This window comes from Acomys russatus, chromosome 5 (assembly GCF_903995435.1).
Source record: "Acomys russatus chromosome 5, mAcoRus1.1, whole genome shotgun sequence".
NCBI classification, from domain to species: Eukaryota; Metazoa; Chordata; class Mammalia; order Rodentia; family Muridae; genus Acomys; species Acomys russatus.
Genome location: NC_067141.1, coordinates 8,100,598 through 8,123,493, shown reverse-complemented (window position 1 = coordinate 8,123,493; position 22,896 = coordinate 8,100,598). Strand labels below are relative to the sequence as shown.

General features: G+C 44.9%; 1 protein-coding gene across 1 annotated transcript in view; it reads right to left on the bottom strand.

Moving 5' to 3' along the window:
* The window catches only part of Srcap (Snf2 related CREBBP activator protein), a 56,039-nt gene extending 51,591 nt beyond the window's left edge, over window positions 1-4,448 (bottom strand). Inside the window, exons 1-3 of the mRNA XM_051145342.1 lie at window positions 4,073-4,448; window positions 1,861-1,936; window positions 200-462 (exon numbers count right to left, since the gene is read on the bottom strand). Coding sequence (XP_051001299.1) covers window positions 200-253 — 54 coding nt within the window. The 5' untranslated portion in view covers window positions 254-462; window positions 1,861-1,936; window positions 4,073-4,448. The remainder of the gene's footprint in view (window positions 1-199; window positions 463-1,860; window positions 1,937-4,072) is intronic.
* Between the last annotated feature and the right edge of the window lie 18,448 nt (window positions 4,449-22,896).

The following is a 22,896-nucleotide window of genomic DNA, read 5'->3' as shown; positions in this document are numbered from 1 at the left end:
AAAAAACAGCCAAACAAAAACAAATTGAAGAAGAAAAGTATCTAATACGTTTGACATGTTACAGTTTGTTTTCTATATGAAAACTAAATAGAGTTCAAACTCAGCTACTTAGGTGGGTAATAGCATCTGCAATACCACTTCTGTCTCAAAGCCATTAGCCCACAGAGAATAAGCAAAGGAACCTTCCCCACTTTCAAACCTGTGTCTGCAGGACTGGGAGACGAGGATGAGCAGGGGAGGGGCTGCTCTGCATGGTCCCACTCCCAGGCTCCTTGCTGGATGCCTGAAGAATGACTGGGCTATTATCACTGTTGCTGCAGGCCGAGGGGCTGGTGTCCGGCTGCAGGGCATGCTGGGAGCTGGCCTCATTCTGGGCCACTAGCCACCGGGACCTGCCTTCCAGGGCCCGGGGCCCACCAGGGCGGCCCAGCCTCCGCTCAGGTCCACCAGCCTCTGGAGTACCTACAGTGGGAATAAAAAAAAAAAAAAAAAAAGTAAAAATAAAATTAAAGTCTATTAAAAAGAGTTGTTTGGGTTTTATTTAGATAGATATTGTCTTATTACACCAGCCAGGTTGGCCTAGGACTTACTATCCTCCTGCGTCAGCTTCCAAGGGGCTAAGAACTATTTTAGAGATAGGAAGTTAGCTCTGCTGGTTGAGTGCTTGCCTAGCAGCCATGAAACATGGACTCAATCTCCAACAGTGCATAAAACCAGCAGGGTGGCACACACCTTCAATTTCAAGGTAAAGGCAGAAAGATCAGAAATTCAAAATCATCCTTGGCTACGCAGTGAGTATAAGACCCCATCTCAGCATGCTACTTATCCCTATGTTTCTTGAGCATTTACTATGTGTCAAATACTTGGAAGTACTTCCTTGGCCAGAAGAGGTAGAACATATGCCTGTACTCATAGCTATTTGAGACACTGGGGGAGGATCACTTGAATGTAGGCATTTAAGACCACCCTCAACCACATGACGAGATCTCATTTCAAAAGAAATATGTCAGGGGTGGTGGTGGCACACACCTTTAATCCCAGCACTCAGGGCTAGGGCAAAAGGACTGCTATGAATTCAAAGTCAGCTTGGGCTACAGACTGAGACCGCTTCCCCTAAAAAGGAAAACAAACTTACAGAGGGAGTAAGGAGAAACACAGAGCTGGACATAACTTACTCAGTAGAATACTTGACTAGTACCCACAGAGTCCAAGATTTGATGCCCAGAACCACATAAAGTTGAATGTCATGGTGGTACACATTGAGGCAAGAGGGTTAGAACTACTTAAGGTTATTCTCAGCTAAAAACAACAGCCGGGTGTAGTGGCGCATGCCATTAATCCCAGCACTCCGGAGGCAGAGGCAGGTGGATTGCTGTGAGACAGCCTTGTCTCCATACTGAGTTCCAGAACAGCCAGGGCTCTGTAGAGAGACATGTCACAAAAAAAGAAAAAACAGCCAGGCTGAGGAGGCTCATGCCTTTAATCCCAGTACTCCAGGCATGGGCAGGAAAGTATCTGTGAGTTCAAGGTCAGCCTGCTCTAAAGAGATCACCCAGGGTCACACAGAAAAACCCTGCCTCAGGAAACAATAGCAAATCAACAAAACACGGACACAGAAGGAAGGAAGGAAAGAAAGAAAAGAAAAAAATGCAAAAGACTGAAAAATACAGAGTGCCATGGTAACATCTTCCCTTATCCAGCCCAGGTTCCATTGTTGTACCACTATCACCAAACCCTCTACAAAAAACAACCGTAAATAGTTGAAGTTTTTCAGGGCAAAACCCCACCCACAATTAACTAGTTCATACTGTTTCTCCTGTTAACATCGGCACACAAAATTGTATCTGAAAGTGAACTCACCTGTGTGAGCAGAGACCACACCCCCTGTGAGAGTCTGTACTTCCACGGTGCCGTGCTGTAATGAAGGGAGTCACACCTGGAACAGGAGAGGAAAGCACCAGTAAGGAACCAATCCACATTTGTCAACTCATCTAAAGTTACTTACACCAGCTCTCAGAGATGTTAAAATACACCCAAAGTCATTTCACATAATAGTAGCAGGAAAAGCTTATGCTTCAGAAAAATAAAAGACAATAAATTGGGCAAGGGTGTGGCTCAGTGAAGAAATGCTGCAGGGATTAGAGTATTTATTGTGCACACTTTTAATCCCAGCACAGGGAGGCGGATCGATGTGAGTTCAGGGCCAGCCTGTCTACAGAGTCCAGGACAGCCAAGGCTACACAGAGAAACCCTGTCTTGAACAAACAAAAAATGAAAACAGAATAATAAATAAATCTTGAAAAGAAAAAAAAAAAGAACGTGTTTATTGCTCTTGCCGAGGCTCTGGGTTTGGTTCCGAGCACCTACGTGGCAGCTCACAACAGCTATAACTCCAGTTCCAGCAGGATGAACCCCCTCTTCTGGGCTCTCTGGACAGAAAGCATGCATGTGGTGTATTCATATGTATGCAGGAATTCACACATATATTCAAAAGTAAAATAAATATATATATATAATTTAAGATTTATTTATTATGTATGCAGTGCTCTGTCTGCATGTACACCTGCAGGCCAGAAGAGGACATCAGATCACATTATAGATGGTTGTGAGCCACCATGTGGTTGCTGGGAATTGAATTCAGGACCTTTGGAAGAGCAGACAGTGCTCTTAACCTCTGAGCCATCTCTCCAGCCCATAAATATATTTTTTTAAAAGTAGTGGCAACAAAAGCAGATTTTGTTTTGTAAAGAGAACTTCAGAGTTGTACATTCTGGTGCGATCAGAACAGAGGAGAAATAAGAACAAAAAGTTTTAAAAGCTAAAGTACTTTAACCTCCAACCACCAAATGAAGGACAGAAACATGACATCCAGAAGTTCACAAAGCCTGCAGGATGCCTCACAGCCTGGCTGCCTTTTCAGTGAGAATGTAACAGGAATGAAGGTGAAGCTCCCCCTCAAAAGAGCAAATAGTTGGTCATAAGGACTCTTTAAATCCTGTATAGGAAAGAGGAAACACTCAAAGAACTTTATATAGAAAGAGCTTTTCAAGTAGGTATAAGCCAGGAAGGCAAGACAGGTGGATCTCTGTGGGTTCGAGGTCAGCCTGGTCTACAAAGCGAATCCAAACAGCCAACACTAGCCAGAGAAACCGTCTCGAAAAACAACAACAAAAGTCAGAAAAGGCTCCAATAAGACCCACGCTCCGGAAATATGCAGGGTTAACTCCTACTCTAGGTGCGGTGCTGCCCTAATTCACCATCCACAACTCTTCAAAGACCAGAGGAAATCCAAATCCAAGAGGCTTGAACTATTGACCCCAGCCTTCACTGGGGCACTCAGTAAGCAGACTGACCCAGCATGACCCCTGACCCCTGCCAAGTTTTCACCACCTAGACCGTAGCACCGCCTCCTCCGGGTCGCCCACCCCACCCAACGTGCGCGACGGCCTGGGGGAGGGGCCCGCGCGTGCGCGGCTGGAGGCGGAGTGAGCCGGCAGCGCGCACGGCCTGGGGGAGGGGGGGGGGATTCCCGCCAGAACCGAAACGCATAGGCTGGGTCACAGGGCTCAGAAGTCCGCGCCCGCGCCCGTCAGGGCCCCCACATCAACAGACCGCAAAAGGCTGAGGAAGGAAGGGTTCGTGCGCAAAGCCTTGGCCCCCTAAAAGGACTACGGTGGGCACGCGCCCTGACTATTCATGCACCCTTTCCTCTTCCTCTCCCCCCCCCCGGGGGGGGGGAAGAGGGAGGGAGGCAGGTTGGTGGGCGGGCAGAAGCGCACCTGGGTCCGTCCTCTTGGGGTTTGCTCGCTCACGCACGCGTGCGCAGAAGGGCAGGAGGGCAAGGCGACGCTCCGAGACCAGGTTGTCACCCGGCCTGACAACCCCCCCCCCACCCTCGGTCTCTATGGGCGCGCGCAGGCAGCCTCGCTCACCAGCCCCAGGGCCCCGACTGGAGGTGCGCGCGCAGCACCCCAGGAAGGTGGGAAAAGAGGCGCTAGTAGATGCGCGCGCAGTCACCAGCGAGGGGAGGGGGAACTATGGAGCCTCCGCCATCTTGTCTCCCTCTCCTTACCTGCGTCCTCGGGGGCGTGCTCACCACCCCCCTCCCACCGAGGAGGGGGGAGGGCCCCCTCTTGGTCGCCGCCTTCACCGCCTTCAATTCCCCTAAGGGCCGCAGCTAGAGCCACCCCTGTGCTCCCAGCGCCTCTAGTCACGCCACGGAGGTGTGATCAGTGAGTTGAAGGAAAAGAAGACGCTACTCCCAGCGACCTCGCCGCCGCCGCCGCTGCTCCCGAGGCCTCACCAAAATGGCCGCCGCCGTCTCGGCCGCCACCGCCACTACCACCAACACTACCACCACCACCACACCACCACCAAGGCTCGTTATCTCTACCGCCGAAGCGGCCCGTCTTCTCGCGATACACAGTAACTGGAGGCTGGAGGGGCGGGTAGGCTCGCGTGCTAGCGTAGGACTCTGGAACGCAAAGCACGGTGGGTGTTGTAGTCCGTTCCGATGCTCCATTCTGGCTGCCATGGGTCTGAAGCCACTGAAACTCGTTCTGCATTGCCACTGGCCACTGAGACCACCCTTTGAATTTGGGAGTCTTTATTTTTGCAAATCACCCAGTGAAATGAAACAAACTAGTAGTGGAGCCTGGGCCTCCTGATTCCCATAGCAGGTATTTTGTTTGTTTGTCTGTCTTTAAGGCAAGGTCTCACAACATAGCTGTGGCTGACATGAACTCAGTATGTAGATCCAGCTAACCTGAACCTCACAAAGATGCTCCTGCCTCTGCCTGGGATTAATGGTGTGTGCCACCACAACCAACTGCAGTCGACTTTGTACCACTGGTTTCCCAGGAGCTCCTAAACATCTGGACCATTGGTTTGCAGTCTTTACATTAAGAACCCTTTTGAGAGGCTGGGAACATAGCACAGTGACGAAGAATATTGGCTGCTTCTGCTTTCTGAGGACCCAGGTTCCATGTCCAGACTAAAAGTTCTTAACCATCTGTAACTCCAGTTCCAGGGAATCTGACACCCTCTTCTGGCCTCAAAGAGCAATGTACAAACATGGTGCTCAGACATACATGCAGGTAAAACACCCATAGCCGGGTGTGGTGGTGCACACCTTTAATCCCAGCACTCGGGAGGCAGAGGCAGGTGGATCGCTGTGAGTTCGAGGCCAGCCTGGTCTACAAAGTGAGTCCAGGATGGCCAAGGCTACACAGAGAAACCCTGTCTCAAAAAACCAAAAAAAAAAAAAAAAAACACCCATACACATCAAATAAAAATCCTTAAAAAAAAAAAAAAAAAAAAACAGGCAGTGGTGGCACACACCTTTAATCCCAACAGAGGCAGAGATAGGCAGATCTCTAAATTCAAGACCATCCTGATTTATAGAACTAGTTCCAAGACAGCCAGTGTTACAGAGAGAAGCTTTGTCTTGAATCCCTCTCCCTAAAAAAATATCCCTTCGAGAATCTGATACTCTGTCCCCATTTTAAGGACACATTTATCTTGGGGCTGGAGAGATGGCTCAGCAGTTAAGAGTTCAGCCTGCTCTTCCAGAGGCCCTGAGTTCAAGTCCCAGCAACCACATTGTGGCTCACAACCGTCTATAATGTGATCTGATGCCCTCATCTGGCAGACAGGTAAAGCACTCATATTAATCCCAGCACTCCGAAGGCAGAAGCAGATGCATTTCTGTAAGTTCAATGCCAACATGGTTTTCAGAGCAAGTTCCAATGCAGTAATGACTACACAGAGAAACTCTGTCTTTATACCCCCCCCAATAAATAAGTGACAGATCTGCAGCAGTTCTAAGGAAGATCTTGAACCTTGGTTATATACCAAGTTCCTGCCACAGAATATAACTAATAATCAAGAAAGCGGGGGAGCATAGGAGCTGTTGTGGGGGAATGGCGGTTGGATAGAGTCTGGAAGAAACATTCTTCACAGCTGCTTATGGTGGCATATACGTATAATCCCTGCACTCATGGTGGCATATACCTGTAATCCCTGCACTCATGGTGGCATATACCTGTAATCCCTGCACTCATGGTGGCATATACCTGTAATCCCGGCACTCATGGTGGCATATACCTGTAATCCCTGCACTCATGGTGGCATATACCTGTAATCCCAGCACTCAGGGTGGCATATACCTGTAATCCCGGCACTCATGGTGGCATATACCTGTAATCCCGGCACTCATGGTGGCATATACCTGTAATCCCGGCACTCATGGTGGCATATACCTGTAATCCCGGCACTCATGGTGGCATATACCTGTAATCCCGGCACTCGTGGTGGCATATACCTGTAATCCCGGCACTCGTGGTGGCATATACCTGTAATCCCGGCACTCATGGTGGCATATACCTGTAATCCCGGCACTCGTGGTGGCATATACCTGTAATCCCGGCACTCATGGTGGCATATACCTGTAATCCCGGCACTCGTGGTGGCATATACCTGTAATCCCGGCACGCATGGTGGCATATACCTGTAATCCCAGCACTCGTGGTGGCATATACCTGTAATCCCGGCACGCATGGTGGCATATACCTGTAATCCCAGCACTTATGGTAGAGGCCAGCCTAGGCCATTGCATACTCAGTACACAAACACACACACACCACTAGTTAATATTCTAAAGTTCAAGATTATCCTGTCTTGAGCCGGGCGTGGTGGCGCATGCCTTTAATTCCAGCACTCGGGAGGCAGAGGCAGGCGGATCGCTGTGAGTTCGAGGCCAGCCTGGTCTACAAAGTGAGTCCAGGATGGCCAAGGCTACACAGAGAAACCCTGTCTCGAAAAACCAAGAAAAAAAAAAAGATTATCCTGTCTAAAAAATAACAACAAAAAGACATGCACATAGCGTTGACTGTATGTTTTTGGGGTTCTTTTGTTTTTCATTTTAGGACATTAAAAAAAGGTGTCCGTGTGTTCAAATAATTACAGAGGCAGGGCTGGAGAGAGGGTTTGCCTTTTCTTCCAGAGAACCCAGGGTTTGTTTCCCAGCACCCACATGGAAGCTCTTAACAGTTTCTAACTTTAGTCTTAATGGATCTCACACCCTTTTCTGGTACACAGATATACATTCAGGCAAACATTCATAAAATAAAAATAAAATCTCAAAATGAACCGGGTTTGATGGCATACACCTGTGTTGTCCAGGACAGTCAAGGCCAAGCAGAAAAACCCTGTCTCAAATAAATAAATAAAAGAAGAAAATAGTCAAAATGATAGAGGTAGAGACTAGTAAGAGCCGGGCGTGGTGGCGCACACCTGTAATTCCAGCACTCTGGGAGGCAGAGGCAGGTGGATTGCTGTGAGTTCCAGGCCAGCCTGGTCTACAAAGTGAGCCCAGGACAGCCAGGGCTGCACAGAGAAACCCTGTCTCAAAACACAAAACAACAAAGTCTAGTATGAATAACCAGCAAAAGGATTATCTGCAAAAAAACCTTTCCTACATGTTCCCAGTGCCCTGTCTAGAAGTAATGAGCTCCTTATATCTAAATGGTACCATACTATATGTTGTTTGATACTTTGCCTCCTCAGACTTAAGATACATATACTATCAGGAAGGATGCTAATAAAGACTTTTAATGGGCATTCACCTTTTATTCTAGCATTAAGAAAGCATTATCAGGACAAGTTTCTGTGACCACAAAGCCAGCTGGTTTACATAGTGAGACCCAGTCCATCCATGTGATGTTGTGTCCTGTGTCCCCCACCCCCACCCCTCCCTCCTCTCCACCTAAAGAAAAAAAGGATAACTGTAGGTAGTGGAAAGGAGATGGCTCAGTGGTTAAGAGTACCGGGTCAGGCCAAGTGCTAGGATTCTGCTTCAGTCGGCCTACCTGTGATGTCTCTTACCTAATTCTCTCTTCCTCTGTCTCTGCCTCTTTCTCTCTCTGGGGTACCCCTCCCCTTTTCCTTCTCAGCCTCATGCTCACTTAATAAACCTCATATATCTGTTGCCTGGTGTCTTACTCTCTTATTTTTAATCATTAGATTTTGGCACCGATTTTTTGTAAAATTTTTGGTTTTTCGAGACGGTTTTCTCTGTGTAGCCTTGGCTGTCCTGGACTCACTTTTATAGATAAGGCTGGCCTAGAACTCACAGTGATCCTCCTGCCTCTGCTTCCCAAGTGCTGGGATTAAAGGTGAGAGCCACCACATCCGGCACTGCAACAATTTTTTTTTTTTTTTTTTTTTTGGTTTTTCGAGACAGGGTCTCTCTGTGTAGCCTTGGCTATCCTGGACTCACTTTGTAGACCAGGCTGGCCTCGAACTCACAGCGATCCGCCTGCCTCTGCCTCCCAAGTGCTGGGATTAAAGGCGTGCGCCACCACGCCCGGCTGGCACTGCAACAATTTAATGATGAAAAAAATAAGATAATAAGATGCCAGGGACCAGACATTAGATGGAGAAGTTTTATTGTGTGAGCATGGGGAGAGAAGGAAGGGGGGGAGTGGTAACCCAGAGACAGAGAGAGGAAGAGAGAGAAGAGCCATGTGGAGGATTTGGTCTTTTACAATCTTGGGCAGAGCCACGCCCCCGTGGCAGGTAGGCAGTGACATCGCAGGCAGGCAGCCTGAAGCAGAGTGCTAACACCGAGGCCCTGAATTCAGTTCCCAGGACCAAGACAGCTCACAAACATCTTTAGCTTCTTCCTGCCTCTGTCCCACTGCACATTGTGCACACATGTACACAGGCAAAAACATGCCCATGCATAGTTTTAAAATATTTTAATAATTTTTTAGTGCTTGGTATGGTGATGAACAACTTTAATTTCAAAAGTTCAGGAGGGGGCGTGGTGCCACACACCTTTAATCAAAAGTTCAGAAGGCAGAAGCAGGGAGATATCTGTGAATCAAGGTCCACATAGTTCTGTCTTTAAAAAAAGACAAGTAATAATAATAATAAATGTATACTAAGCTTTCTTTCACTTTTGAATAGCTAAAATCTGAATGTGGTACTGCATGCCTTTTGAGATAATCTGTACACTGTGAAGATGTATCTCTGTCCTTCCTCACCTGCCTAAGGTATCTTCTGATTGGCTTAATAAAAAGCTGAACAACCAATAGCTAGGCAGGAGAAGATAGGCGGGCCTTCCAAACAGATTGGAACTCTGGGAAAGAATTTGAGGTGCTGGAGGTTTGTCAGCCAGATACTGAGGAAGAAACAGGTGCTGGGACTGAGAGAGTGAGGAGAGATAACCAGTCAGGTGGCAGAACATAGATCAGTATAAACGGGATAATTTAAGAGCTAGTTGGGGAGCAAGCTGCAGCTAAAGCTAATTAGTAAAAGCCTCATGTCATTATTCGGGAGCTGGCGCCCCAAAGAAAGTCTCATTATATATGTCTGTAATCCTGGAACTCAGGAATCTAGTGAGGGGGGAAAAAAAAAAAGCAAAAACAAAAACAACACACACAAAAATTAAAAATAAAAATAAAGAGAAACAAAACAAAAAAAACACCCTGTGAGCCTGGGGAATGGTTTAGAGGGTAAAATGATAGCCACCTGAGTTCGCTCCGAACTCTTTGCAATGTTACAAATCTGTCATCTCAGCATTCCTACAAGCAATCTGGGTAAACTGCTCTCTGGCCAACTAGCATGGCGCCCAGAAAAACAAACAAACAATGAGCCCATCTCAAAATAATGTTGAAAGAAAACCAGCTCCCAAGACATTGTCCTCTGACCTCCACATTTGTGCCATGAGGCAAATGCACCCCCCGCCCCTTTCTTAACACACAGAGACCAGACTGGCTTGGGTTTCACAGCCAGACCTTGTCTCAAATAAATAATAGTGTGATAAATAATAAATAATAGTATAGTAGTGAATTCTAGGTCAGCCAGAGCCACTTAGTGAGACCTATGTTCAAAAACAACAAAAATTCCTTTCTGGGTCTTGTTTTGTAGCCCAAACAAGCCTTCCTAAAGGCTAGTGGTAAGGTCAGCGAGGGTGTAGTTTGAATTCACAGTCCTAAGGGGGAGGGGAAAAAACGGGCTGGTGCTGAGTGAAGCTGGACACCATGTACATGTACAAAGGGAAACCAACTTCCAAAAGTTCATGCATGCACCTTGGCATGCATACCTGTGCCTTCAAACACAATAAATAACCTCAAGCGGGAAGGGGGCTGGAGAGATTGCTCAGGACCTGGTTTTGGTTCCAAGCACCCACATGATGACTGACGCCTTTTATAATTCCAGTTCTTGGGGATCCAAAGCCTTTTTCTGACTTCCTTTGGCACTGGTATGCACATGGTATTCATACACACAGGCAGGCAAAACATTACTATTACTGTGAAAATAAAAGATTTTTAATTATGGGCTCAGTGGGTAAAGAGATTTGCCACCAAGGCTGACAACCTGAATTTGATACCCGAAACCCACAAGGTAGAAGGAGAGTTAGGATCTCTACTTCAGTTGGTAAATTGCTTGCCTAACATGTAGGAAGCCTTACATTCAATCCTTAGACTCATTTTAAGACTATGTACACCTGTAATACGGCATATACCATCGCTCAGGAGGAGGTGGCAGGAACAGACGAATTTCAGTTACCTAGCAAGTCTTGAGACCAGTCTGGACTACATGAAATGTTGCTAAATAATAATCATAATAAAATTTAAAAACAGGCTGTGCTCGTGTTTGCATGAGAGGGTGTCAGATCCTTTGGGGGTGGAGATAAGGAGGTTGTGAGCCACTAGAGATGAATGCCAGGAACTGAATTCTGAATTCTGGTCCTCTGCATGAGCAAGTATTCTTTTCTTTTCTTTTTGGAGGGGGTCAAGTTGGGGTTTCTCTCTGTCCTGGAACTTGCTCTGTAGACCAGGCTGGCCTCGAATTCAGAGGTCTGCCTCTGCTTCCCAAGTCCTGGGATTAAGAGTGTACACCAGTGCCACCAGGCAGATCCTCTTGTGTTTGTTTTTGTTCTGTTTTTTTGAGACAGGGTTTCTGTGTAGCCCTGGCTGTCCTGGAACTTACTTTGTAGATCAGGCTGGCCTTGAACTCACAGAGATCCACCTGCGTCTGACTCCCTGAGTGCTGGGATTACAGGTGTGCACACTCTGTGCCTGGCACCCCTCTGTATTTTTAAATAGTGTAAAAAATTAGTACTAGAGACAGGCTAACAGTATTAAGAATTCTTCCCCTTTATGGAACATCAGTAATTCTTTCTTGTTTATTTATTTGTTTATTTTTCAAGACAAGGTTTCTCTCTGTGTAGCCTTGGCTGTCCTGGACTCATTTTGTAGAAGAGGCTGGCCTCAAACTCCCAGAGGTCAGCCTGCCTTTGCCTCCTTGAGTGCAATAATTCTTATAATAACTCCATTGAGGTAGGTTTTTTTAATATTCCCATTTTGCAGTGGGAACAAACATTTTTTTTCAGAGATAGGAAGTCATTTGTTCAGCCACTTAACCCAGAGTTCATCAACTTCCATTAATTTGAAGCATCCTGAAGAAAGTAGATGGGCAAAGGCAAGAAGACGCCTGCTGATTCTGGTAGCAGTGGGAGGCTTGATGAAGGGATTTGTCAATCCTGCTCCACGCTGTCCACCGTGCTGGAGTTAATGACTGCTAGATCTTCAGAAATGGTCAGTGGATTGGCCACCATGGCCAGCAATGACTCGTTACTCGCATCAGACAGGATAGCCTCCTAGAGGAGCCATCAAGCTCAGCCAGCTCATTGTTACCACAGACCCCTTTGGGAAGTATCCATCCTGCTGCCCTCTTTTTGAAACAAGGTATCTCTATGTAGCTTTGACTGTCCTGGACTTGATTTGTAGACCAGGCTGGCCTCGAACTCACAGCGATCCGCCTGCCTCTGCCTCCCAGAGTGCTGGGATTAAAGGCGTGTGCCACCACTCCCAGTTCTGTCCCCTCCCCCCAATTCTTATTTCTGAGTATTTTGAGGGAGGTTAAAAAACATTGTTACAGCCAGGCGTGGTGGCGCAAATCTTTAGTCCCAGCACTCCGGAGGCAGAGGCAAGTGGATTGCTGTGATTTTGAGGCCAGCCTGGTCTACAGAGTCCTGGGCAGCCAAGGCTGCATAGAGAGACCAGTCTCAAAAAACCAAACCAAACCAAAGAAAACAACAACAACAAAAAAGTTGTTACTAGTGGGAATAGGGCTTTTGCTCAGCTGGTATAGTGAGTGCTTGCCTAAAATCCACAAAGCTGGAGGTTTACTCCTCAACACTGCATAAACTGGGTGTTGTGCACACACCTGTAATCCTTAGTCATATAGTGAGAATGTTAGCCTGTAATACATGAAACCCTGGCTCAAAAACATGTCATTATGCCAGGCATGTTCTCATACACTTTTACCCCAACACTCAGGAGGCAGGCAGAGCTCTGTGAATTCAAACCAACCTGATCTAGTGAGACTATCTTAAGAAACAAATTTTGTATATATATTTCCTTTTTATTATCATAATGTTTTGAGACATAGTTTCACTATGTAGTCCTTGGATGTCCTGAAATTCACTATGTAGACCAGGCTGGCTTTGAACTCGTAGAGATCTACCTGCCTCTGCCTCCTGAGTGTTGAGATTAAAGGTGTGTGCCACCATGCTTAGATTTTTAAAATTATTTTTAATTAAGTGTGTGTGTGCGCACACGCACACGCACGCATGTGACTATGTGCACATGACTCCAGGACTTGAGTTAACAGTTTTGAGCCACCTGATATTGGTGCTGGAAACCAATCTTGGGTCATATAGAAGGGCAGAAAATACTTTTAATCACTGAGCTATTTCTCCAGCCTCTATTTTTCTTTTTTTCAATTTAATTTTTAAAATTCTTTTATGTGGAAATGTCTGTTGATTTTTTGAGACAGGGTCTCTCTATGTAGCGTTGGCTGTTTTGGACTCACTCTGTAGAGCAGACTGGCCTCGAACTCACAGCGATCCACCTGCCTCTGCCTCCCAAGTGCTAGGATTAAAGGCGTGCGCCACCACGCCCGGCTTATGTGGAAATGTTTTACCTGTATGTATGTCTGTGTACAACCTGTGTGCAGCACTCTTAGAGGGCAGAAGAGATTGTTATTTAGATTCTTTGGGACTTGAGTTTCAAATGGTTGTTAGCTGCCATGTGAGTGCTGGGAACTGAACTCAGGTCCTCTAAAAGAGGACCCAGCATTCTTAACCGCTGAGCAATATTTCCAGCCCTCACTCTGTTTTCTTTCTAGAAGTATATTGGGGGCTGGTGAGATGGCTTAGCAATTACAGGAACTTGCCCCCAAGCCTAATGACGTAAGTTTGATCTCTAGGCTCATAATGGTGGAGGAAGAAGAAGAAGAAGCAGCAGAGAACAGACTCCTCCTGCAAGCTGTCCTCTGGTGTCCCAAACACATTTAGAAAAAAAGTTTAAGTAGATTGGGACTGGGTCGGTCAATTAGTAAAATGCTTTCCTTGAAACACAAAGTCCTGCCAGGTGTGGGTGGGGCACTCGGGAGGCAGAGGCAGGCGGATCTCTGTGAGTTCGAGGCCAGTCTAGTCCAGGACAGTCAAGGCTACACAGAGAAACCCTGTCTGGAAAAAGAGAGGGAGAGAGACTGAGAGTGAGTGAGTTCCAGGACAGCCAGAGCTATTATTACATAGAGAAACAATGCCTTGAAAAAACAAAAACAACAACAACAACAACAAAAAAAAAAAAAAAAAAAAAAAAGGAAAAGAAACACAAGGACCTGAATTCAATCCCAGATCCCACATAAAATAGCAGGCTAGCAAGGTGGTCAGTGGGTAAAAGGTGTTTGCCACCAAAACCTGATAACTCCAGTTTATTCCTGTCAATCCACATACTGCAGGGAGAGAACTGACTCCCCAAAATTCTCCTCTGACCTCCACTTGGGTACTGTGGCACACTTGAACCTCTACAGAATAAAATAAATAAATGTGATTTTTTTTTTTTAAAGCAGCCTAGTGTGGTGCATATGCCTGTTATCTTAGCATGCAGGGAGGCAGAGGCAAGATCTCCATTATTTTAATGTTAGCCTGGTCTACAAAGTGAGTCCAGGATAGTGACAGTTACACAGAGAAACCCTGTTTAGAAAAACAAAACAAAAAAGGAGCTGGGGCCAGGTATGCTGGTGCACTCAGGAAGTCCCAGTCCAGCCAAGGGTACATAAAGACATCTTGTGTCAACCAATAAAAAGCAAAAGGGCAATAAAAGAAGACACCTGACCTTGACACTGACCCTCCACATTGACACACACAAGAGATCCTCACTGTAGGTGGGATCCTGGAAGAAGGGACACTGTGAAAACCTAAGGAAGCGCCGGGCGTGGTGACACACGCCTTTAATCCCAGCACTCGGGAGGCAGAAGCAGGTGGATTGCTATGAGTTGAGGCCAGCCTGGTCTACAAAGCGAGTCCAGGTCAGCCAAGGCTAACACAGAGAGACCCTGTCTCAAAAAAACAAACAACAACAACAACAAAGAAAACCTAAGGAAGTCTGATTAAATATGTGTGGGTGGGTTTTGGCGATTTTTTTGTTTTTTTGTTTGTTTTGGTTTTTTTGAGACAGGATTTCTCTGTGTAGCCTCGAACTCACAAAGATCCACCTGCCTCTGTCTCCCAAGTTCAATTCCCAGCAACACCTGGTGGTTCACAGCCTTCTATAATGTGATCTGATGCCCTCTTCTGGCCTGCAGGTGTGCATGGAGGCAGAGCACCGTATACATTTAAAAAGAAAAAATAATTACAACTCAAATCTTCATACATTGCTGATGAAAGAGAAAATGGTGGTGGTGGCTGCATTGGAAATCAGTTCAACTCCTACTGTCTGTATCAGATCTACATTCCCAGGAATATTGAAAATTCTTTCATATAAAAAAATACATACAAGCCGGGCGTGGTGGTGCACGCCTTTAATCCCAGCACTTGGGAGGCAGAGGCAGGCGGATTGCTGTGAGTTCGAGGCCAGCCTGGTCTACAAAGTGAGTCCAGGATGGCCAAGGCTACACAGAGAAACCCTGTCTCGAAAAAACAAAAACAAACAAAACAACAACAACAACAAAAAAACGTAGGAAGTAACATTGGTTACTCACAAGTCAAAGGGCAGAAACAATCCAAATGCCCATCCATTGAAGAACAATCATGTGATACAGCCATATTACAGTGGAACGCTATTTGGTAATAACAAGAAGGTACAATGTGCGCGAGTCTTGATACGATAATGGCAGTGAATGAAGCCACTTACAAGACCAGATGGATTATGTAAGAATTATATCTGAAGTTGTCATTTGATTTTTAAACAAACAAACAAACAAACAAACAAACAAACAAAAGGTTACTTGGAGACTGGATTTCACTAAGTAGTCTTAGCTGACCTGCAACTTGCTATGTTGACCAGGCTGGCCTTAAACTTACCTGCCTGTTCAGTACTTAAATTAAAAACAAATACCACCAGGCTGGAGAGGTGGCTCAGAGGTTAAGAGCACTGACTGCTCTTCCAGAGGTCCTGAGTTCAATCCCAGCACCCACATGGTGGCTCACAGCCATCTATAGTGAGATCTGGTGCCCTCTTCTGGCCTGTAGGTGTATATGCAGGCAGAACACTGCATACATAATAAATACATCTTTTTAAAAAACATGTACCACCACACCCAGCTAAAACTGTATTTTCCATCGGTGTGTTCTTGGGTGTATCCATGTGCACCACATCCATGTATGAGCCTGCAGAGGTCAGAAACAGGTGCTGGATCCCATGGAACATGGTTATGAGCCACCATGTGAGTGCTGGGAGCTGAACCTGGGTCCTTTGCAAGAACAACAAAGGCTCTTAACTGCTGAGCCATCTCTCCAGCCCCTTAAAATGCCCCTCCTCCACATATTTTTTGCTATCCTGGAACTCACTATGTAGCTCAAGATGACACTGAACTCTTGACACTCCTGCATGCTGGGGTTAGAAGTATTCATCATTACATATGTTTTAATGTAAAATTTAGAAAAACATGTATTTGTGTCTGAGTGTTGCTTACATGCATGTTATGTCTATCATGTGCATGCCCGGTGCTAGGAGAGAGGGCATCAGATTCCCTCAAACTGGAATAAAGACTGTTGTGAGCCTCTATGTGAGTGCTGTGAATAGAACTTGGGTCCTTTTCAAGGTATCAAGGACTCTTAACCACTACGATATGTTTCTAGCCATCAAAAATTATTTTGTGTAAGTTCAGATACCTACAGAGACTAAAGGCATCTGCTCTCCCTAGGACCTGGAGATAGGTAGTTGGAAGCTGTCTGACACGAGTGCTAGGAACCCAAACAAATGGACTTTGTGGGAGAGCAGTACGTGCCCTTCTTCAGCTTGCTCTAATAGACCATCATTTTAACACTTGGTACCAGGACTGTACCAAAACACCTGTTGTGGCATACACGGTTGCATTTTTAGTTACAAGCAAGGTCAAAACAATCTGTGTTTGTGTTGAGCTTCAGTTTTATGTCTAGTTCTGAAGTAACCTTAATCCATTTTTTTTCCCCAAGACACGGTTTCTGTAGCTCTGACTGTCCTAGAACTCACTCTATAGACCAGGCTGGCCTGGAACTCAGAGATCCCCTGCCTCTGCCTCCCGAGTTCTGGGAGTAAAGGCGTGTGCCATCACCACTAGTTTCACATAGTTTTTAACATAGGTTCTGGAAATTGGACTCATGTTCTCAAGCTTTCACAATAAACACTTTCCTGAGCTATCTCCTTAGTCCCTTCAAGTTGTAATATATATATTTTACATGTATATATATTATGAACTAAATAGAGTGGTACATGTCTTTAATCCCAGCACTTAAAGGGTAAGGCAGGAGAATTTGGAGTTTAGCATTAGCGTGGGCTATACATAGACATAGCCTCTAAAAGCAAACATGGAAAGCGTGTTTAGCTCAGTTATCAAGAGTACCTGTCTATAAAGCACAAATCCCTGAGTACGATACCATAGGCCTGTAAAAGTAGGCATATTGGTGCTACAGGTTCAAGGCCAGCTGGTCTACATGGAGAGTTCCAGGCCAGCAAGAGCTATCTACATAGTGGGAGACCTTGTCACATGACAGAAAAAAGGTTGTTCAAGGCCATCCTTGGTTATATATGTGATTCTGCCTTTAAAACAACAGCCTTTGAATGGATTTGATGAGGGCACTCGGTTTTTTTGTTTGTTTGTTTGTTTGTTTTGTTTTACTTTATTATTTCTTTTTTGTTTTCTTCCCAGATAGGGTTTCTCTGACTCGCTTTGTAGACCAGGCTGGCCTCGAACTCACAGAAATTCCGAAAGTCCACTTCCCAACAGCAGTCTCTCTATGGGAACTAACTTTGGCCTAGTTATACTTAAATGCTGGCAGTTCTTTCTGGAGTTGCCCTGAGCATGGTCCAAAGCTTGCAAAGAGAAATCAGCGGGGATGGATGGTGGCTAGGAGGCTAGACAAAGGCAGCATCCCCTCAATTCTTTTCATTCTCAGTACCCACATGGTAACTCACAGCCGCCCTGACTCCAGTTTCGGAGAATCTAACATCGTCCTCTGGCCTCCTGGAGCACGAGGCACACACAACAAAGAGTGCTTTTTCTTCACACAGTCTGTTTGTTACTCTTATTAATGGAGTGTCAGGCGCCAGGTAGGCTGGCATTTGCTCACCCATGGCCCCTGTTGCTAGTTTAGAATCGAGCACAATGGGTGATGTCAATAGTGGTTTAAAGAAAAAGAAAAGGCAGCTCATACTCAAAATCCAGCGAGGGGAAAAGGCAGGTCCCTGAGTTGGCTGCTAGTGAGAGGTAGAAATAAAGGGGGAGGTGGAAAGCAGACACTGGAAGGGACCCCCCATTTGGGAAACATAAAATCTGGAATTTTAGTTTCTTTAAAAAACTGAAATATCGTGCTGGGTTGGATATACACTGGTAGGTACTTTACTAAACCAACTATGGTGTCCAAAACACTTGGTGTTCCAGCACTTGGAAGGTGAAGGCAGGATGACAAAGGCTAACCTGGGGTGGGGGTACTTAGTGAGGCCATACTTGAAACATGGAAAAACAATTTAAGTGTAAATTGGAGGTTCAAAACCAGCCACAGGATCAATCCCATTTTTTAAAAAAAAATTTTTTTTTTTTTTTTTTGGTTTTTGTTTTTGTTGTTGTTGCTTTGTTTGTTTGTTTTTGAGACAGGGTTTCTTTGTGTCCTTGGCTGTGTTGGACTCACTTTGTAGACAAGGCTGGCCTGGAATTTACAGAGATCCACCTGCCTCTGCCTCCCAAGTGCTGGGATTAAAAGCCTGGCTTTTCAAAATATTTTAAGCAGTCAGAAGAATAGCTAGCGGGGTCGGGGTAGGGGAGGTCTGAGAATAGTTTTCTCTATCAGTGGGTAGTTTTATTTATTTTTCCCCTTTTACCATATGTCCTTAGGTTTCCAATTTTCTTTACCTTTGCAGTATACCTTCCCCCAACTTGTTTCATAGGTACTGAGGATCCTTCTAACCCAGGGCATTGCATATGCTGGGCAAGCACTCTACCAATGAGCTACAGCCCCACCGTATCAGTGTTGCTTGAACCATGGCCTTGCTAAGTAACTGTGCAGCCAGGAGCCAGTACTTCTTGCCTTTGTCTCATTAAGTGTTGGGATCACAGGCATTATTACCATGCCTAAATCTTTTTTTTTTTAAGTCAAGGTCTCACTAAACTCAAGAGAACTCCTGCCTCTGCCTCCCAACTGTTGGGATTAAAAGCATGTGCCACGATGCCTGGTTGTTTCCTCAAAAATCTACATCCAGAAAAACTTCTATACAGCTAGCTAAATCATCCAGTATCAGACTGTTCCAGCCAGTACTTTTCAGTAAGAGACTGGACAACAAATAAATCAGCTAGCACTTAGGAATTGTCTATTATCCCAAATTTCTTAGGGCCCACAAAAGATGCTGTTGCCCCTAGACAGCAGGAGACAACTGTAAAAGAATGATGCTCCATTCACAAAAGGTGGGGTGGTTTTTGGTCATTTGGTGGGTGCTGGATGTTTGCTATTTTTTTAGAGAGCATTGGTTGCAAGTTGTTAATGGTCTTGGTCAGGGAGAAAACAAATTAAAGGTTTAGGTTTTTTCCCTCTTCTTTTTTTCACCTATCTAATGTTAAGGGGAGGGGGAGGGGGAGAAGCGATGGAAAGAGGGAGATACAGGAATGACAGGGTAAAAGGGTTCAGTCATGTTAGGTACTAGATTAATCACAGAAATGAGCTTTACTTAGCCTCCTGCAGATGTTTTCAAAGTTAATCAGAGAGTAAATAGCTAGAAACCAGCAATGTTTGCTTATTCAGATATACTATAGATAGATGATGTTAAAAAAAACCTGAGATCTAGCTAGGTGTGGTGGCGCACGTCTTTAACCCCAGCACTAGGGTGGCAGAGGCAGGCAGATCTCTGTGAGTTCAAAGCCAGCCTGGCCTACTAAGAGAGTTCCAGGACAGCCAGGGCTATTTACACAGAGAAACCCTGTCTCGAACCTCCCCCCAAAAGCAAAAACAAAAAATATCAAAGATCTATAGAATATGGCATTTAAAAATGTTTTATTAATAAAAGGCTTTAAAAAAAAATAAACTGGGAGACATGCCAGATCCTGGCAGCACCCTAATTCTACTTCAAAGATGGGCATTGCAGAACCTCCATATGGAGTTTGCTTCAATTGTGGCAAGCTAGCTACTGGGCGGGAAACTACTTTTGTCATAACTGAGACAGCACACTGTCCAAGCTGTGGACAAGTAGAACACCAAAGAAGTTGACTGCTGAACTTTACAAGGACAAGGTAGGCAAGTCCTTCATAATTTCCTGCTTTATAGAAAAGTCTGTCATGTTCTGGGCCAGAAGGCGGAAAATGATGCCCCAAAGTTTCACTGGTATCTTGGTGACTGTCCAGGTAGCAGGCTCTCTCTCATTTCTATCATTTTGGAAGCTGCTTGCTCTGTACTTCCTGTTTACATAGGTAGTATTTATTCTACTCAAGTCTTTAATGGGGTTGAAGATTAGATAGTTATAGTCTCTCAGTTACAGTTAAGCTGTTTAGGACTTAAGAAAATGTTCTAAGGTCTAAGATATTTTTAGGTTGATAAATACAAGATAGAAAATATTTGAAATACAAAACTGAACTCACCAAGATAGGATAGACAGAATACTTGCTCCAAGGTTGCCAAATACAAATGGATTGGACATTATAAATGTAATTTTTTTTTTCAAGACAGGGTTTCTCTGTGTAACAGCTCTAGCTGTCCTGGAACTCTCTCTGTAGACCAGGCTGGCCTCGAATTCACTGAGATCCTCCTGCCTCTGTTTCCCAAGTGCTGGGATTAAAGGCGTGTGCCACCACTACCCAGATTATGAATGTAATTTTTAACTGATAGTTTTCATAATTGTTCTTACTGTATATAGTTTATAAGAGAAAGAGCCTTTATTAGACGAAAAGATGTTGGGAAATGGTTTTGTGCACTATGTATTTAAGTGCTGATTTTTTAAAAAAAAGATTTATTAATTATGTATGTATACAGTGTTCTGCCTGCATGTGTGCCTGCAGGCCAGAAGAGGGCACCAGATATCAGTATAGATGGTTATAAGCCACCATGTGGTTTCTGGGAATTGAACTCAGGACCTCTGGAAGAGCAGCCAGTGCCCTTAACCTCTGAGCCATCTCTCCAGCCCCAAGTGCTGATTTCTTTACCCAAAGCTCCGGTTGCAGTCCAAATATGGGCATTGTCATTATAATTGAAGCATCTTCTGTCTCTATGTTGTGTAAAAATTGTTCTCCATCACTTTTGGTTAATAAAGAGCCGAACAACCTATAGGCAGCAGGAGAGTTAAAGTAGAACTATTGGAGACGTGGCTGGGAAATACAGTAGGCCAGCATAGTCCGGTTAGAATAAATGAGTTATCTACCCAGCTATAGTGCTTAAAGCTTATTAATGTAAAAGCTCATTTTTGGGGAGCCAGTATGGGTAGAGAAAAGCCCCTACGTTAATTCTACATATGTATTTGCTTTTTGTTTTGTTTTTTTTGAGACAGTGTTTCTCTGGGTAGTCTTTTTTTTTTTTTTTTTTTTTTTTTTTTTTTTTTTTTTTCTCTGGGTAGTCTTGACTGCCCTGGACTCATATAGTTTTCTCATATACGAGTGCTCTATTTGTGTGTACACCTGTATGTCAGAATAGGGCATCAGATCACATTTATATATGGTGTTTGCCACCATGTGGTTGCTGGGACTTGAACTCAGGACCTCTGGAAGAGCAGTCAGTGCTCTTTTACTGCTGAGCCATTTTCCCAGCCTAAATTTTTGTCTTTTGAGACAGGGTTTCTCTGTGTAGTCTTTGGCTGCCCTGGACTCACTTTATAGGTCAGGCTGGCTTTTAACTCAAGAGATCCATTTGCCTCTGCTTTTCAGAGTGCTGGGGTTACAGGCGTGTGCCACACCTGGCTTATTCTACATCCACTAGGAAAAAAAAAAGATTAAAAAAAAAAAAGATTTTAATGTATACAAATGTTTTACCTGCAGGCATTGATGTGTATACCATGTACATACCTGGTGCTTGAAATGTATCAGAAGAGGGCAAGGCATCCTCTAGAACTGAAGTCACAGGTGGCTACTAGCCCCCATGTAGATGCTGGGAATCAAGCCCAAGTCCGCTGCAGGACTAGAAGTGCAGGACATTGCTGAGCCATCTCTCTTCAGCCCAAATTTTTTTTTTTTTTTTTTTTTTTTTTTTTTTTTTTTGTTTTTCGAGACAGGGTCTCTCTGTGTAGCCTTGGCCATCCTGGACTCACTTTGTAGACCAGGCTGGCCTCGAACTCACAGCGATCCGCCTGCCTCTGCCTCCCGAGTGCTGGGATTAAAGGCGTGCGCCACTACGCCCGGCTCAGCCCAAATTTTTACTGCATTTTGTTTAAGTATTTATTTAGTTTTTGTTTTGTTTTTTTGTTTTTAAGACAGGGTTTCTCTGTGTAACAGCCCTGACTGTCCTGGACTTACTTTGTAGACCAGGCTGGCCTTGTTTAAGTATTTAATTTTAAAAGATTATGTATATGAGTGTTTTGCTTGCATGGAGATGTCTGTACCACATACACAGCTCTCAGAGGCCAGAAGTGGGTAATGGATCCCCTGGAACTAGATTTATGGATGGTTGTGAGACATTGTGGGTGCTCGCGGCTGAATCCAGTTCCCTTGAAAAAAGCAGCAAATATTTTGTTTGGTTGGTTTCAGAGAGTTTTACTATGTAGTGCTGGCTGGCCCAAAATTATTTATGTAGACTAGGCTTGCCCGATTAAAGGCGTACATCACCACCCTGTCCTGCAGCCAAGCGCTCTTAAGTGAACCGTCTCTCAAGTCCCACACACCTGGTTATTTTTATTTTTATTTTAAGATAGGGTCTTACATTTGTAGCTCTAGCTGCCCTGGAGTTCACATTGGAAACCAGGCTGGACTCAACTCAAAAGAGATCACCTGCCTCTGCCTAACCCTGAGTACTGGAATTAAAGGCATGCACCACCAAACCCAACCATACATCTGGCTTTTCAAATAATGGTTTTCTGAGTTGGGATTAAGAGGCACTTTTCCTCTGCACTTTGTGTTCATGTGTTTGTTTTGTAGTGACAATGTTGCTTTGGAAAAACAGATGTATCTGTGAAATAACGCAACTTCTCTAACATGTATGCACAGATAAACACAAAGAGGAAACACACCAAATAACCGATAGTGGCTACCCTTGGGGATGGTTTACTGTCTTTCTGCATTATTTAAATCTAATGTATTTGAAAAACGCATCAACACCCATTATTAACCAATTCACCCATCCAGAAGTGACAGAGCTCCCCAGGTAGGAGGGACATGGCCAGTATTGTCCTCATTCTGGGACCCAGTCCAACCCACGCCAGACAACTCACACAG